Genomic DNA, 16700 nt, shown 5'->3' with positions numbered 1-16700 from the left:
TGATGCAGAGACAGGCAATGGCAAACCACGTCTGAACGTGTCTTGCCTTGAAAACCCTACAGCAAAACATTAAAATATGATTTTTTAATTCCTATCTTTTTCAAAAATGGAAACTTCCCCTCCCCTGAATACTTCAGACACATATAATGAGGTTAGGTTTTTAAAACAACTTAGATTCAAACCGCAGTTTCTCCTACGCGTACATGTGGTAATAGAGACCTTTCCTTTACATTTTAACGCTAAACGCAGCTGCCAGAGGAACGTGCTGTCAGGCTCATAACTATTTACAGTGCAAAAGAACTTCCTCAACTCCAATGCAAGCAATTATTTTTAAACTCTCATCTTCCGTTAGACACCTACTAAAACCAGCTTTTTGTTTCTCGAGCACCAGCCAAATTCCTCTAGGACTTTTCCTCTCTCACGACGGTTATAAAGTCCCTCCTCTTGTTTTGAAGGCGCGCGTGGTTCTTTCTCATTGGCTGCTGACTTTCGCCTTCCTCCGCTTCGTAAACCCGGGCTGAGAACTAGTAGTGGGAAGGACAAGGATGTTGTACTACATTTCCCCGAATGCTTTGCGCGGTCATTTAGAAGGCCGGGCTGTTGTCGCCGCTGTTGCGGTTGCTGCTCCTGTGGGAAAGGAAAGTGCCTGCTGGGGCGCGCGCAACAAGAGTGGCGGGTGGACTGAGGAGTGCAGCAGGGGCGGCTAGAGGGGCGAGAAACCTGCTGGTCTGCCTGACAGGCTCATAGCCTAGGAGCGGCGGCGGCATCCCAAAGGAACCTCCAGGGACAGGAGAAGCATCGCCTGGGGTGCCGGCGAGCTCTTGGGCGCCCAAAGGCGGCGCTGAGGGGTGCGCCCCCCCAGGGCCAGTGGGGCGTGGGCTCTGCAGCATGAGCAACAGCAGAGTCGTCCGAAGAACTGCAGGGGAGACAGAGCTGGCGGCGCAGCTCCTGCTGGTGCTGGTGACCATCGGCCGCCTTTGGGGTGCGACAGAGGCCCAGGTGAGAGAGAGGGGGCGGCTCGTCCATTTGGACGGAGGGCGGAAAAACGGGGCTTGTCTTCCTTCCTCGAGGTTGGCTAGGCTAGCATCTTTCGTGTGTCAGCCTTGCAGAGTGGTGCCGAACCTGCCCTCCTCCTTGGCCCCAGCCTGATTTTTGACCGGAGAGGTGTGGACAGGTCCTGTGGGTCAGTGACAACAGCTTTCTTGAAACGTGTTTCTGCCTCTGCCAGAGTAAGACACTCTGAACATCTTCCTTGGAGAGATGCGATTAGTTGGCTTGGGCTAGCAGATGTTTAATTCTGATTTGAAATTGAGCCAACAGTGCATCAAATGGGATTATGCGATATCAAGTGAGGAAACAGGAACGTGTAGACAGAGCCCTTCTTCGTAAAAGGAAGACGCAATCTGATGTTAAGCAATATTTCAGTGCAAATGAAATGCAGAATTGTCTCGCTGGAAGGACTGCTTTGCATCTTTCCTTAGCATCTTTCTTACTAAAGTGATGTGCACAAACACTAGGTTGTCCTGCTGTACTGGTTGTCATGTAAGTCAGTGTTTCAGTTTCACTTGCTTTGAAAATATTCAGGATTTAGTATTTAAAGACCATTATGCTGTTGTTTGAACCAATATTAGTGAAGTTACCTTTTGTTACAGATGCAATCCGAAATATTTTGCGCTTAGACCAAAAACTGTGTAAATTGGCTGTTAAGTTAGCCCTTTAGAAGTTGGGCAATACTTTGTGGCAGTACTCTCACAATGTTGTGAGAGTTTATTGCAAGAAGATCAGAGAGATTTAATTGGTCTGTTTGGGAGAGGGAGAAAGCAAGCTAGCCATCTTAAGTGATACCTCCAGTTTAAGGCACTGATTTTCAGTTGACAGGATCAGGCCTGCAACAGATCCCATAACAATTTATGGAGGATCACCTTGAGTGTCATTGTTTGTTTAGATTCAAACTTTGTACTGTTTGTTTAGGGTTTTTAGCAGGGAATGTATGGGATGTGAGAGAAAAACAGGGAGGTGATTTATATTTTTGGCCATTAAGATTAAAGGTTAGTCTGGTCTGAATAGGTTGGAAACTATTGCCATGCTTAAAGTAGAGGTTCCTGTTTATTTTAGATCTTGTGCTTCTGTTTATGTTTTTAATCTCCCCACCCCCACTAGTCTATAATTGCAAGAAGTGATCATATCTCAGCTGAATGCCCTCTTGCTTCTTCCTTGTCATAGCTAAGTATCAGCTCTTGTTTTGAAGGTATACCTGGTTCTTTGTAGTTGGCTGACTTCCGAAGCACTTCCTAAGTTATGCTTCAGTTGCTCCCTAAGGAATTTTCCCAGGTTGAAAAAATACTTCAGATGGGATCTAGAACTTAATCTTAGGTGTGGACAAAAGTCACTGAATACACTGAAATGAAATTTAGATGTCCTCTCCTAGGACTCTTTTCTCTGTTGTCTTAACTTTTGCTTCTTCTGTGAAACTTCAGTTATAGAAGAGTCTCATTCAAGTAATAAGAAAATATCCCACTCTTGTTAGAGATGCTGCCCACACCTATTTCCAGCTATTTTAAGTGTCTTTGGCTATGTAAAGTACCAAAACCAGGGAAGCATTCAATAATTTCTCATTACGTTGTTTTCAGATATAACTCTTCATTTTGGCTTCATACTCCTTCTGCTCATTTGCATTATCAAATATTAATCATGGCAGGGGATCATCAATGCTTCTTTGTTCATGTTGCGACTCTGGTCAGTGGTTTATGTACCCAGGACATAAAAACAGGCTTCAGTCTATGTATTACCAATGTAGTTCTCTAAAGAGAAAAAAAGGTAAAACATGGGTTTTTAATGGAATTTGGAAATACCTTTGCCCAGCTTCTTCTGAAAAAGTAAAAGTGTTTCATTGTTGGATTCTTCTTTTATTTATCTAAACTGTAATGTACAATAACTTTACTTAGACTTTCTCCTAAGTAAATTTGTGTCAGTTCTGCTTTAGGATATATTAATGTTTCTATTCAAATATATTCCTTTAGTGTTTTCAGTCAGGTCTGATATACCACCTTTTAAGAGAACAGGTTGCTGCTGCTTAGTGGATTTGCAGCTCTAAGCATGGAATGAAATTCTAATTATAAATATATCAATTGGATGGCTATCTGGATCATGAATTCAACTTATTCCCTTTATATAATTTAATTATGGTAATTTGGACACCAGAATCATCAGGATAAATTGGGAGGGGAAGATTACTGCCACTTCCACAGTACTGGTACATTGCAGGTTTCTTCTTGGTAGATATCATTTTGAGGAAAAAATTCAATGAATGCTTAGAGTACTGATTAGTAGACTTATTAGAAAGCCAGTGGTTATGAGCAGCAGACTCTAATCTAGAGAACCAAATGTGATTCCCCACTCAACCACATGAAGCCTGCTGGGTGACTTTAGTCCATCCACAGTTCTCTCAGAATTCTCCCTCACAGGATGACTGTTATGGGGACAGGAAGGGAAGGTGATTGTAATCTGCTTTGAGACTCCTTAGAGAAAAGCATGATATAAAAAACTACTCTTCTTAGTATGGTAACTTCTGTCCACTCTCAGTGTATTCTAGTGTCACAGTACTAATGAAGTTAAGGCTATTGCAGAGGTATGCTCATTGAATATTTAAAGAGCATTTCAGGCACCAAATCACTTAATGAAAACCTTTTTGAATACAGCCTTGAGTGTTTGCAGAGACTTTATTAAGGCTGAATAGTAGATATCTGTTGTATTAGATATAATAATCTGTACTGAATTCCAATCAAATCAGTGGTCCTAAAAATATATGACAAGGCTGCTTCACACATCATAAAACAACTGCATTGGTTTCACTGTTATGTAGAATATATATGAAAAGTATATGTGGACTGCTGTGTGTCACTGGTTTGCCTTTAGTGGAAAGTCTGTAGGTGTGGTTTTGTGAAGGAATATTGTGTGGCACAGTGGTTGTCAGTGAACAGCTACACAGAAGCATAAATTGTTGATACTGTATGGAATGTGCCTTTTCTATCACACTCATTTTCAGCATTATTATCTCTTCTCTCTGTTTGTTCTTTTTAAATAGCTTACTGGAGTACTTGATGATTGCTTATGTGATATAGAAAGCATTGATGACTTCAACAATTTTAAGATCTTTCCCAAAATACAGAAGCTTCTAGAGCGGGACTATTTCAGATACTACAAGGTAATGTTGGAATGACACTTTGTTATATTATATAACATATATCTAGGTAAAAGCTTTTGAGGGCTTGAATAAAAGGACAATATATGTTGAACTTTAAAAGATGTTTTCCTCCAAAACATTCCTTAGTCACTTGCAGCAGACTGGTTTAAAATCTGTACAGTAATAATACTGTAATTGGTATAGTCGTTACTCTACTAGTTTTTTTCCTATTTTCTCTCCTGAGAAACAGAAGGAAGGAATAGTTTATATATATGGTATGTTTAGTATTAAAGTAGCTTCTAAATCTGTGAGTGTGACAAGAACAAGGCATTGAAAAAGAAAAGTACAGCATTTTTATTTATTTCTATTTATTTATTAAAACATGCATATCTCACCTTTCTATTTGGTTCAAGGTGGTTGCTGAACTACTATAGGCTCAATTCATTCTTATGGTTTCTGTATTGCTTTTTTAAACTCTAATTTATGTTTTCCTGTTAGTTAATTTAAAATGCAGAATTGATTGAAAATAATACCTATAATATATAAGCTACGTATATAACTGGTGCACACCTAGTCAGTTACATTTACTGGAAGAATCCGATTTGTTTGTGAAAAACTGTAACTAGGCACAGCTGATGACCTTGAGAGCTGTTCTGATCCAAGCAATACAGTAGGTAAAAGTAAATAGACTGAAGTTAGATAAAAGCTTCATAATAATGATGTTGTGAAAGAAATGTGTAATGCACCTGCAACTTCTAGAATTTTCTTATTGATAAAACTGCTAAATCAGTAGTTACAAGTATGAAGTGGGCATTTCCATTTGGTAGCACTTTTAATTAGCAATGTGCTGCTGATTCAGAAGTCTTACCTTGTGTAAAACACACTAGTTTTGCTAGAAAGCTTTTCAGATTAGGATTTGCAAGCTCTTTCAGTGCTCACTGTTTCTTTGAACATAGATCGAAGTGGGCAGCTGTGTTGGTCTGAAATAGTAGAACAAAATAGGAGTCAAGTTGCACCTTTAAGACCAACTTAGTTTTATTCAGAATGTAAGCTTTCATGTGCTCTAATCATACTTCATCAGATGAGGAACCCAGTACAGTGAGCAGAGCCACACATAGCTGGTAGGCAGTGGCTCAGAATGCAAAATGGTGCAAATTTAAGATCCAATGACAGAATAGTAACATTATCTGGAAGGCAGTGGTTTAGAATGCAAAATACTCAAAATAGGGATATTGGCTGTTTATCTCATTACATATACTTAACCCATTTTCACTATATTTTATTGTATTTTTTTTCTTTTTTTCCTATGGCAAACTAGAATGATGTTTACATGTTAAAAAGTAAATTAGGTGGACAAGAATATCACTATCCAAGGTATTTTTCTTTTAGCTGTATTGATATACTCAAACAGGGATATTGGTTGTTTATCCCATTGCATATACTGAACCCATCTCCCACTATATTTTAATGTATTTTTCTCCTAATAGCAAACTGTATGTATGGTAAAAGGTAAATTAGTTGGATGGCAAAACTTTTGAGATAGAAATGCCTTCCTTTTGGCCCAAACTTATAACAATAGAACCATTAACAGACATCCTCACATTTTGACATATTACTGTTTTATTGCTTTCGCATGCTCATGCTACTCAGATTATATGTGGAGTGCCGCAGGGAGCCATTCTCTCGCTAATATTATTTAACATCTATATGCGCCTCCTTGCCCAGATTGCCTAAGGTTTTGGGCTGGGTTGCCACCAGTACGCTGATGACACCCAACTCTATCTGTTGATGGGTGACCGGCCAGTTGCCGCCCAATTTGATCAATTTGTTAATTTTATTATTCTGTCATTGTATCTTAAATTTGTACCATTTTGCATTCTAAACCACTGCCTACCAGATAATGTTACTATTTTGTCATTGGATCTTAAATTCGTACCATTTTGCATTCTGAGCCCATTGCCTACCAGCTATGTGTGGCTCTGCTCACTGTACTGGGTTCCTTGTCTGATGAAGTGTGCTTAGAGCACATGAAAGCTTACGTTCTGAATAAAACTAAGTTGGTCTTAAAGGTGAAACTTGACTCCTATTTTGTTATGTTTCTTTGAACATAATCTTCTGGTCTGCATAACTTTGTTCCAGTCATATCATGGATAAGAATAACAAATGACACCATTTTTATTTTTAAATAATGTGTCTTTAATCATCCTTATCATCCTTGCTAACAAGTAGCTTTGCCAGAGGATATGTCAGAAAACGTTGGGTGCTTCCCTCTCTAGTAGGATCCTTTCACCCCACCCCCACCCCCTTGCATTTTAGGGTAAGTATCTGCTAGGAAGATTTTGGTTTATTTTCTAGTGAAATCTTTGTCCAATAATACACTTTCAAAAGTCCTTGAAAAAAATGTGACATGCTAACACAAGATTTAGGTTCAGCCTAAATTGATATAAATGCATGTTGTTTGCATATTTATTCAACATGTATCTTTTGTAGCAATGCAGAAAGTCCAGTTTTTGCCCAGGCCATGGAATGGAGACTGTCCTAGTCGCTCTCACAGATGACTTAAGACAGCATCTGGATCAAGGCAGGTCAGCGCTGCTGATACTTCTTGATCTGTCAGCAGCATTTGACACGGTTGATTACGACCTTATGACCCACCACCTTGCCGTAGCCGGATTTCGGGGGATCACCTTACAATGGTTTTCCTCCTTTCTTTGGGGACGGGGACAAAGGGTGGTGCTTGCCGAGCAGACTTCCTTGCGGCATCCACATATATGTGGAGTGCCACAGAGAGCCATTCTCTCGCCAATATTATATAACAGGAAGATACAAATGATCCTAAGGGACCCTTCACATCTGGGCCATTTGCTATTTGAGATCTTACCGTCAGGTAGACGATATAGAGTGTTGAAGGCTAGGACAAACAGATTTAAGGACAGTTTCTATCCAAGTGCTGTGGTTAGGTTAAATGCAGGGTTATGAAGGATTATCTGTTTTAGATGTATTTAAATGGTTTAAATGGTTTTAATGGTTTTATGAATGTTTATCTGTTTTAGATGTATTTAAATGGTTTTAATGGTTTAAATGGTTTTAGATGTATTTAAATGGTATGAATATGAATATGTGTGTTTGATGTGTTGGTATGTTTGTGGAAGAGCACCTCATTTCGTTGCTCTCTTTTTGTGGAGAACAATGACTATCTATCTATCTATCTATCTATCTATCTATCTATCTATCTATCTATCTATCATCTATCTATCATCTATCTATCTATCTATCTATCTATCTATCTATCTATCTATCTATCTAACATCTATATGCGCCCCCTTGCCCAGATCACCTGAGGTTTTGGGCTGGATTGCCACCAGTACGCTGATGACACCCAGCTCTATCTGTTGATGAGTGGCCGGCCAGTTGCCACGCCTTACCAGTTGTCCGAGGCATTGGGAGCTGTGACTGGGTGGTTACAACAGAGCCGGCTGAAACTGAATCCAGTTAAAATGGAGGTCCTGTACCTGAGTTGGAGTGGGGTGGGTATGGACATCAAGCTCCCAGCTTTGGATGGTGCCACATTGGTGCCAGCCCAAAAGGTGAGGAGCTTGGGAGTGACCTTGGATGCCTCCCTTTCCACGGAGGCCCAGATCACGATGGTTGCCAGGTCTGCCTTTTGTTATTTTCAGCAGATCAGGCAGCTAGCACCATATCTATCCCCCTAGGACCTGGCTACAGTGATCCATGCAATGGTCACTTCCAGACTAGACTACTGTAACTCGCTCTATGCTGGTTTACCCTTGAGACTGATCCGGAAACTGCAGTGGGTGCAGAATGTGGCAGCTCGCCTGCTGACTGCACTACCTTTACGGGTGGGCATTCAGCCGGCACTCCACAGTCTGCACTGGCTGCGCATCGAGTACCGGATCCGCTTCAAGGTTCTAGTGCTAACATTTAAAGCCTTACACGGCCTGGGACCAACATACCTGCAGGACCGTCTCTTTCCATTTATGCCCAGGAGGTCGTTATGTTCAGCCTCCCAACATCTGTTGGCTGTCCCTGGCCCAATAGAGGCCCGCCTCGCCTCAACTAGGGCCAGGGTTTTTTCATTCCTGGCCCCAACCTGGTGGAATCAGCTCCCTATTGAGATCCGGACCCTACCTGGCTTATTAGCCTTCCGTAGGGCCTGTAAAACTGAGCTGTTCTACCAGGCTTTTCGCTGAGGCTACGGGCATCTATTCTTGATCTGGTTGGCCTCCCCAGCCAGCACTGTCATCTGTGCTAGGAATTGGAATAAAAACTGCCATCTCTATGAGATATCATGATGTGAGATGGCTAGGCTGGGCAATATGTGATGTCATGGTAATCTGAGTGCTGTTGAGTTGTCTGTTTTAAAATGTTTTTATTATATTTTATTGTTTTATTATATGTTGTACTCCTCCTTGAGCCCTACGGGGAATGGGTAGAATTTAGGTTGGGCAGCTTCTCTGATTTATCTGAAACGTACACAGTTGGTCAAGGAAATTGCTGCAAGTGAATTCTGAGATCCTGATTTAAATGTTATGCTGCTCACATGACTGGATTATTCATTTGGAAATGGGATGGATGCTATAAATGGCATATAATGTGAGAACTGCCATATACTATTGCTGTTCTGTTGAACTGAGGATCATATTTGTCCAGTAAAAGATTATGTCAAGCTTCCTGAAATTCTTCTGTACCCTAGTGAATTTGAAATGGGCAATTGGAATGTTTGGTGAGACTCTCAGGACTCCTATATTTGGTGACTCCTGAAATCAAGTGGTCAGAAGAATCTGGTACAATTTTTTATTTAATGCAAGGCAGCTCTTTTATGTTGTATACTAGGAATAAGGCCCATTGTGAAGAAAAATATAATGGTCTCTAGAAAGAGGTTCTGGGCGAGTGCACCCCATTCTTGCTGTCGTCCCACCCACTCAGTGGAGACATTCATCCCCCCCCACCTCAAGGAGAGCTGATTTCTGCCAGCTGGAGAGTAGTTGTAATTCTGAGTGATCTCCAGCCCTCATCTGGAGATTGGCAACAGTGGTTTCTCTGGAGGAAATGACTGATTTGGAGGGTGGAGTGTATAGCATTGTACCTATCTGAAGTCCCACCCCTCCTCAAACCCTACCCTCTCCAGTCTCCACCCCTCAAATTTCCAGGAATTTCCCAACCTGGAGTTGGTTGCTAGGTCACACTGAGTGTTCTAGGGGGGCTGCTGCTGAACAGGAGCAAGCAGGTAGGCTTAATTAAGTAATGCCAGCCAGGTGGCATCAAGTCACCCAGAGGGTGCTGCCAGACCTAGGGTAGGAAACTTCCAGGTGGAGCCTGAAGATCTCCTGGGATCACAAATGAACTCCAGACAACAGATCTCTCTCCCACTCCTGGAGAAAATAACTGCTTTAGAAGGCGGGCTTTATGGCATTCTATTCAGTTGAGGAGAACATTGGTTGCCTAGCAACAGTCTCTGGCTAGCAGCTTCCCCAGTGGGGAGGAGGAATGGAGGGAGTGACAGGAAAGATGTGGCTGCCACAACCTCTGAGGAAATGCTTGGTGAGGCCATAGTAGAGTGGCAGCCCTGAGATGTGACTTTCTATGAGATAAGACTGTTGTGGCATTTTGCTCAGTGTTCCTGGGCCTGCAGTAGGTGGGGGATAGGGGAATCAGCCAGTGGGAACCCAGAGGTGGTGACTGATGCACAATGGAACAATTATTTATTGAGTTCATGGAATGCACCCATAAGTTAATAGGAGAGCTCTCTTCGGCCACCACCATGGGAGAATTATATATATATAGATATTTCTCTCTGTTTCTGGAGTTATTCTGCTTTAATTCAGTTAAGATTCTATAAATTTTAATTTATGCTGATGAAATTGACTGATAGCATGTATATGTCTCTTTTAAGGTTAATTTGAAGAGACCTTGTCCTTTTTGGGCTGATGACAGTCATTGCTCTATCAGAGATTGCCACGTAGAGCCTTGTCCTGAGGTACGTTTCAAAATAAAGACAAAAGCTGCTGTGTTGTCTTCTGCTGAAGATGTAAATGCAACTTTCTTAAAAGATGACAGTAGCACTGTTATGTGAATTTTAAGAACCTGATGGCTGAATTAGATCTGATTCATTGGAGACTCTTCTCCAAATGGCTTCCAGGATCAAGAGCAACCATATAAAATGCTTTAACTGTTAAATGTACCTGCCTAGATTTGTTAATCTTGGGCATCAGGAAAAGTCCATCTTGTTTGACCAAGTGCTTGTAATTAATTTGGTTATCAATGTAGTTAGTCTGGTTTGTGTTTATTGCCATCCTTCAGCTTTTCATCTGCTGGATTATATCTGTTTGTTCATGGTTTTTAATCCTGGCTAACTTAATGTGACTGTGTTAACTGCTTTCAACAGCTCAGTTCGTTGACTGAAGCAGGCCTTGACAAATTTTATTTAAATTTAGGAACCAGTCCCCAAAGGAGCCCATACCCACCCATATCAAAAACAGTTTTTTCTGACATATTAAGCAAGATTAATGTTGCCTCTAAGATATGTGGGGTTGCTAGCTGGCCTGGGGAAAAATGCCTTTTCCCTTTAATAGAAGATTAATGGGACATTGTAGATAGAGCCAAACGGGCAGCCATGTTGGTCTGAAGCAGTTGAACAAAGCAGGAGTCAAGTTGCACCTTTAAGACAACGAATTTTTATTTAGAATGTAAGCTTTTGTGTGCTCTTAAGCACACTTCATCAGACGAAGAATCCAGCACAGTGAGCAAAGCCATACATAGCTGAGCAAAGCATTACATAGCTGGTAGGCAGTTGGACATTGTTTATCAAGTGATGTTTACCTCCATACCACAAGAGGCATGTCTCTATTAAAGAGATGAGACATTTTTTTTCCTCAGCAATTAGCAACCCTAAGCAGGTCAGGCCCAACTCTTAGTGGTAAGAACATCAATTAGTTGTGAACAGCAGAGCCTTGGTTGCAGTTGGCCCAAGTCTCTGAAATGCCCTCCTGAAATAAGGTGCAGAGTTGCTTCTTCCTCATCTTTTTTCAGATGGGGCAAAATGTTTCGTGCATATGAGGATGTTTTCCTGAGGAGGCACAGCCCAGAAAACAACTTGTAAACTTTTGCACAACCCTTTAGGTCCTCTCCCCTACAGGATCTAAGCCCATGTTCTTGTCATTGGAATGAACACACATTTGCCCCATTTCCATCGTCTTTGCTTTCACTGTAATTTTCCTGGTCTCAGATTTTAGATTGTAAGCTTCTTGGGGGAGGATCTGGCCTTATTGTGCATTGTGTACATAGATTGACCTGTGTAATTTAAAAAATCCATCATTTGATTCAGCTGAATGTGAACAAAATGGCCCAAAACTAGTGTGTTTCAGTGGGATAGCCATGTTAAATTTGTCTCAACAAAAACAAGAACCCTTCAAGACTTAAAAGACATGTATTATAGCATAAGCTTTTGCAGACGCAAACCTTTTTTGTTTACTGTTGTAAGGTAGGCCATGTGCTGCCATTAGGCTGCTATGGAACTAGAGTGGACATAAATGAGGAAAAATACCCAAGAATTCTTCTCAGCTCCAGCTTGGAGTTAGGGTGTGTGTTTGTATGTGTGAATAGATTTCAAACAGAAACACCACATCAGTGATTTAGTAAATCTGGATAATAATCCTATGTATATAATTAGTACACCAAGTCTAAATTTAAACCTGTTCTTGATCTACTCTATTATTTGTGATCTGAATGATTCCAGTACCTCTGAAAGTTGACTTGAGGACTGAAAGACTTGTTGTGTCATCTCTGGGCCAGGTTTCTCTGTCGCCCCTCACACCTTAGAGGCAGAAGTCTTTTACTTTTGCTCACTCCCACCAAGCACAGCCACCTGCCTGCCTTCGGCTTTCCCCAACTGTTCCAGTAGAGAGCACAAGTTCCCAACAAAGGCAAAGGAGAACCAGCAGCCATTAAGCTCTGTTTGTAGCAGAGCTTGTATTCTTGGGCAGGGCTTTTTTGGTAGGAAAAGCCCAGCAGGAACTCATTTGCACATTAGGCCACACCCCCTTACATCACCATTGTTTCAAACAGGGATTTTTAGTAGAAAAAGCCAAGCTGGGACTCATTTGCATATTAGGCCAACCCCCCTGTCACCAAGCCAGCCGGAACGGTATTCCTGTGTGTTCCTGCTCAAAAAAAGCCCTGTTCTTGGGTCAAATTAGTTCTTTGCTAGAAGCTTTGCAGGGCATTCTTTAATGACTGAATCTCCCTTCCTTCCTCCTCCTTTTAAACTCTATAACAGAGTTACAGGTTGAGGGCTGCTAGAGCTTTAAATGGCACCAGCAAATTTAAGGTCACAGTGGCTACATGACACCTGTAATTGTTGTTTCCTGGATTAGGTTATATTTTAATTGTTCTATTTATAGCGTTTGTTCTATTTATAGCGTTCTATTTATAGCGTTTATAGCGTTTCATTTGGTGGAGTGCTGAGGTAGAAATTCTCTTTAAATCTATCTAAGCAGTCTTTTGTATACTTTGCAGAGTAATAAGAAGTTTTATAGTTTTATTTGTACCACTCTACTTAGTATTGATTGTGTAATTTTAGCTCTGAATGTTAAAAAGGGCAATAGAATATTATTGCCAAGTAACATAACATAAATACTAATATGGTGCTGTAATAGTAATCCTGTTAAAATCCGTAGCTTATAAACAATCTGGGCTTTTTCCATAGCAATATTTATGAAGAAGAACTCTGATTTAGATGCAAGCCAGATTTATAACTCAGTCCTAACTTAGTAGTTCCCTTGGTTTTAGTTGGAATTTAGAATTGCAGTCTTAACAGATGTAGAAATAATTCTTTCAAAGTGAAACACACTCAAGTTTCAAATACAACATTTTGTCCCAAGAGGTCGGTACTTAAATAATTTTTTTGCTGGCATAGCTTGCTCATTAAATTTTCTTTTTGGTTTTGAAGTTCAGAGTGACTTCCAAGAGATAATAGTCATGTAATGTTGTATTTTTTCTTTTAGAGTAAAGTACCTGTTGGCATTAAAGCTGGGAGTGCTAATAAAGTAAGTATATTCTACTGAATAAATTAGGATAGTTTTGCTTCTCCCCCATCTATGAGAAGCAGGTGAATGACGGATTGCAGTTGCCTGAAATGCAGAAGTTTATCTTCTCACTTGTTCTGCCCATAGCATTGCTCTGTGTTTATCCAGCTGAAGCAACAAAGTGAGGCATTCTTGCTGCTTATTTTTTCCCCTCTCCAGCTAGAAAGAGTCAAGACTAGCAAGCAGCTTAAGTCCCACTGTATTTCCCTGCCATGGAAACTCAGCCAGTCACTCTAGTAGTGCATGTGTGTCTGTACCAAGACAAGGTAGAATTCATAGGAGCTTAGACAGGTTGCATTGATAAACCTGGTCAGGAGGTACCCTTCTTTTTAAAAAGATCATTTGAGAAAATAGGACTTGGGAAAATGTTATTCAAGTGTGGAAGGAGAGACCATTCTTGAATGTTAATTTAAAAAAAATGTGTTGAAGGCTTTGACTTGGTTCACATTTCACATCAAGATATAGTTATTGCTACACAAACTTGGGAGATGCTCACATGTTCCCTTTACCTCCTCCCTTCATATTCGGCTGGCTAATTAAGTACTTCCACTTTCGCTGCAAATCTTGCATTGACATTTTTTGTTCTCCCTGCTGTTCAGGGAGAATGCAAACTATAGTAGATTGATTTGGATTTACCAGGCAACACTAGAATTCTGAATACTTTGGAAGGTACTATCCCACACTCACCACTACTTTAAGCAGTTAACAGGCAAATTCTTAGGTTTTAAGCTTTTTTTAAAAAAAAATGTTAATGTGTTGCAGTATTCAAAGACAGCAAACCATACCAAAGAGCTTGAAGACTGTGAACAAGCTAATAAACTTGGAGCCATTAATAGTACATTAAGGTAAGCTTTGTTTAAATGTTAATGAGAAACTAAAGGACTGATATTCATTAGCTCCTACTGGACATCTCTTCATATTTGCTGCTGTTGTGGGTGCTACAGAAAGGACATATTCATGATTATTTGTGTGATTTATATGAAGTGTATTTCATGCACTTATTGGTTCAAACACATTTTTATCTGATGGATACAGGTAGCAGAAGGGAAGCAAGACCTGCCAGATAGTGCTTCCTGATCATTAGCACTGTTCCCTTACAAGGCATTGGTAGTTGTGAATTTCATCACACAACCTTTATTGGCATAACAGCACGAATCCAGATGGATTGCAATAGAATCTATGGACAAAAGGAACATTGCCTTCTAAAAGCATAGTAAAGGAATTTTGCTACAGATTCAATGATAGAGGTTGTGGATTTGAAAATTGCTTTCAGTTTGTACGAGGTACTGCTGCCTTCTCTTTTAAGCAAAGTTCCCTCTGTTAGAACTGGGTAGGTATGTGAGATATTCCCTCCACAGCTGGTTAAGAAAACTTAGTTTGTTGAATAAATATGATCAGGACTAGCAAATTTTTTAACATGTTAGACATCAGCATAGCTGTTTGAATTATTGCTGCTGCAACCAATCTGTGTGGTATGAAAACTGCTGGCCACTTTTATGGTGCTACATGGAGAATAATACAGGGATGGTTTTATCAATCAAGTTGTTATGAGCTGCTTTGAAGACTTGGTTGGACTGTGAAGTCTTACTTTTAAAATAGGACAATGTATATAGAATGAAAACAAATACATTGTCTAATGTTCTTTTTCCCACCTTTTCTACAGCAACCAAAGTAAAGAAGCTTTCATTGACTGGGCCAGATATGATGATTCACAAGATCATTTTTGTGACCTGGATGGTAATATTGTTAGTTATTTTGATTCAAACAGGTTTTCAAAGGCAATGTGCAGTCAAGTAAAGAAACTTAGAAATTATGTCCATGCAATTTGCAAAGAGAATGTGCCAAATGATATCCTTGTATAGTTTGTACTTAGAAATATGAAACTGGAGACCCAGTTTGGGGTAGTGGTTAAGTGCGCAGACTCTTATTTGGAAGAACAGGGTTTGATTCCCCACTCCTCCACATGCAACTGCTGGAGTGACCTTTGGTCAATCATAACTCTGTTATGACTCTCTCTCACAGCTGTTCTGCTCAAGAACAGTTCTTGGAGAGTTCTCTTATCCCCACCTTCCTCAGTTGTGGGGAGGGGAAGAGAAAGGAGATTGTAAGTCGCTCTGAGACTTCCAAGTGAAGGGTGGAGTATAAATCCAATCTTTTCTTTTTTAAAAGCTTGGAAAAACAAACTATGTAGTGCACAGTCCATTAGGGGGAAGTTCTAATGTATGTGGATTTTTGCTGCTTTTCTCTACCCTTTTCCTTTCCAATCTTTGGCAGCTGATTTGTGGTCTTGCAGGGTTGGAGTTGCACTGAAGAGAGAGAAAGGGGGTTATGACAGAGCTTGTGTTTCTAGATGAAAAGAACTGTTTTTTCTTCTGGACTCCATTCAGTCCAGTCTTTTATCTCAGTTCAGATGATTCTTCAAACAGAAACAGACTGTGGGCTCCCTCTTACCTCTTTTTCCATGTCACTTTTGTTTACTCTTTCATGTTAACCAGGTTTGTAGTAATGTCCACTTTTTTTTGCCATCTGCTGTAGCATTTTATTTTGTGTTTCTAAGTACCTGTTGGACTGCTGTTAATACAGTGTTTGAATAAATGTCTATATAATACATGTTACTGTGTATATATATCTATATAAAAATGTCAAATATTTTATCAGCCAGCCAACATACTTCTGAGTCTCACTTTTTTGTGCAGAAGTGGCATGTCCAAGTATATAACCAAAGTGATTGTTTTTGGTTTAGATGAGAGATCTCCTGATGCACAGTATGTGGATTTGCTGCTGAATCCAGAGCGCTACACTGGATACAAAGGGCCCTCTGCATGGAGATTATGGAATAGTATCTATGAAGAAAATTGCTTCAAGTAATTTGGAGTGGGAGAGTGAAGTTAATTGATACTGAGGCATTAAAGCTCTCTGAATTGTAAAATCTCTATTTTTACCCTTCACTTTTAGGCCTCGGTCAGTTTATCGTCCACTAAATCCACTGGCACCCAGCTGGGGTAGGTTACTAAATATTTCATAATATTCAGCATACTTTGTAATTCCATACATTATTTTGAAAGTTCTTCACCACAGCACCATAGCCTTTTCAGAGTAGCCATAAACATAATGTATCAGCTTGAATCTCATGCTATATAGTTTATTTACTTATTTTGTTAGATTTTTATCCTGCCTTTCCCTGCATGCAGGTTTCAGGGTGGCTCACACAATAATTAACATTTATAATAATTAAACCCTCCATCAGTAATTAAAACCCTCCATCAATGATACAGCAGTAGTAATAATTCAGAGTACAAGTTGGAACATAGACATGTGTGTAGTGCTCCTGTAGGTCTGTACGGATGTTTACAACATCCACATTTCATTCTGTATATAAGTGCTAATATTTTTTATCCCCTTGGCTCTTTGTG

At 40.2% G+C, this 16700-nt stretch overlaps 1 protein-coding gene across 1 annotated transcript in view; it reads left to right on the top strand.

Moving 5' to 3' along the window:
• Positions 1 to 580: 580 nt before the first annotated feature.
• The window catches only part of ERO1B (endoplasmic reticulum oxidoreductase 1 beta), a 35972-nt gene continuing 19852 nt past the window's right edge, over positions 581 to 16700 (top strand). The window contains exons 1-8 of the mRNA XM_060243229.1: positions 581 to 999; positions 4085 to 4204; positions 10098 to 10181; positions 13207 to 13248; positions 14050 to 14132; positions 14951 to 15024; positions 16031 to 16151; positions 16243 to 16289. Of these exons, the coding sequence (XP_060099212.1) occupies positions 889 to 999; positions 4085 to 4204; positions 10098 to 10181; positions 13207 to 13248; positions 14050 to 14132; positions 14951 to 15024; positions 16031 to 16151; positions 16243 to 16289 (682 nt within the window). The 5' untranslated portion in view covers positions 581 to 888. The remainder of the gene's footprint in view (positions 1000 to 4084; positions 4205 to 10097; positions 10182 to 13206; positions 13249 to 14049; positions 14133 to 14950; positions 15025 to 16030; positions 16152 to 16242; positions 16290 to 16700) is intronic.

Source organism: Heteronotia binoei, chromosome 1 (genome assembly GCF_032191835.1).
Source record: "Heteronotia binoei isolate CCM8104 ecotype False Entrance Well chromosome 1, APGP_CSIRO_Hbin_v1, whole genome shotgun sequence".
Classification (NCBI taxonomy): domain Eukaryota; kingdom Metazoa; phylum Chordata; class Lepidosauria; order Squamata; family Gekkonidae; genus Heteronotia; species Heteronotia binoei.
The sequence above is the reverse complement of the archived record's forward strand: the minus strand, read 5'-3'. Positions and strand labels throughout refer to the sequence as shown.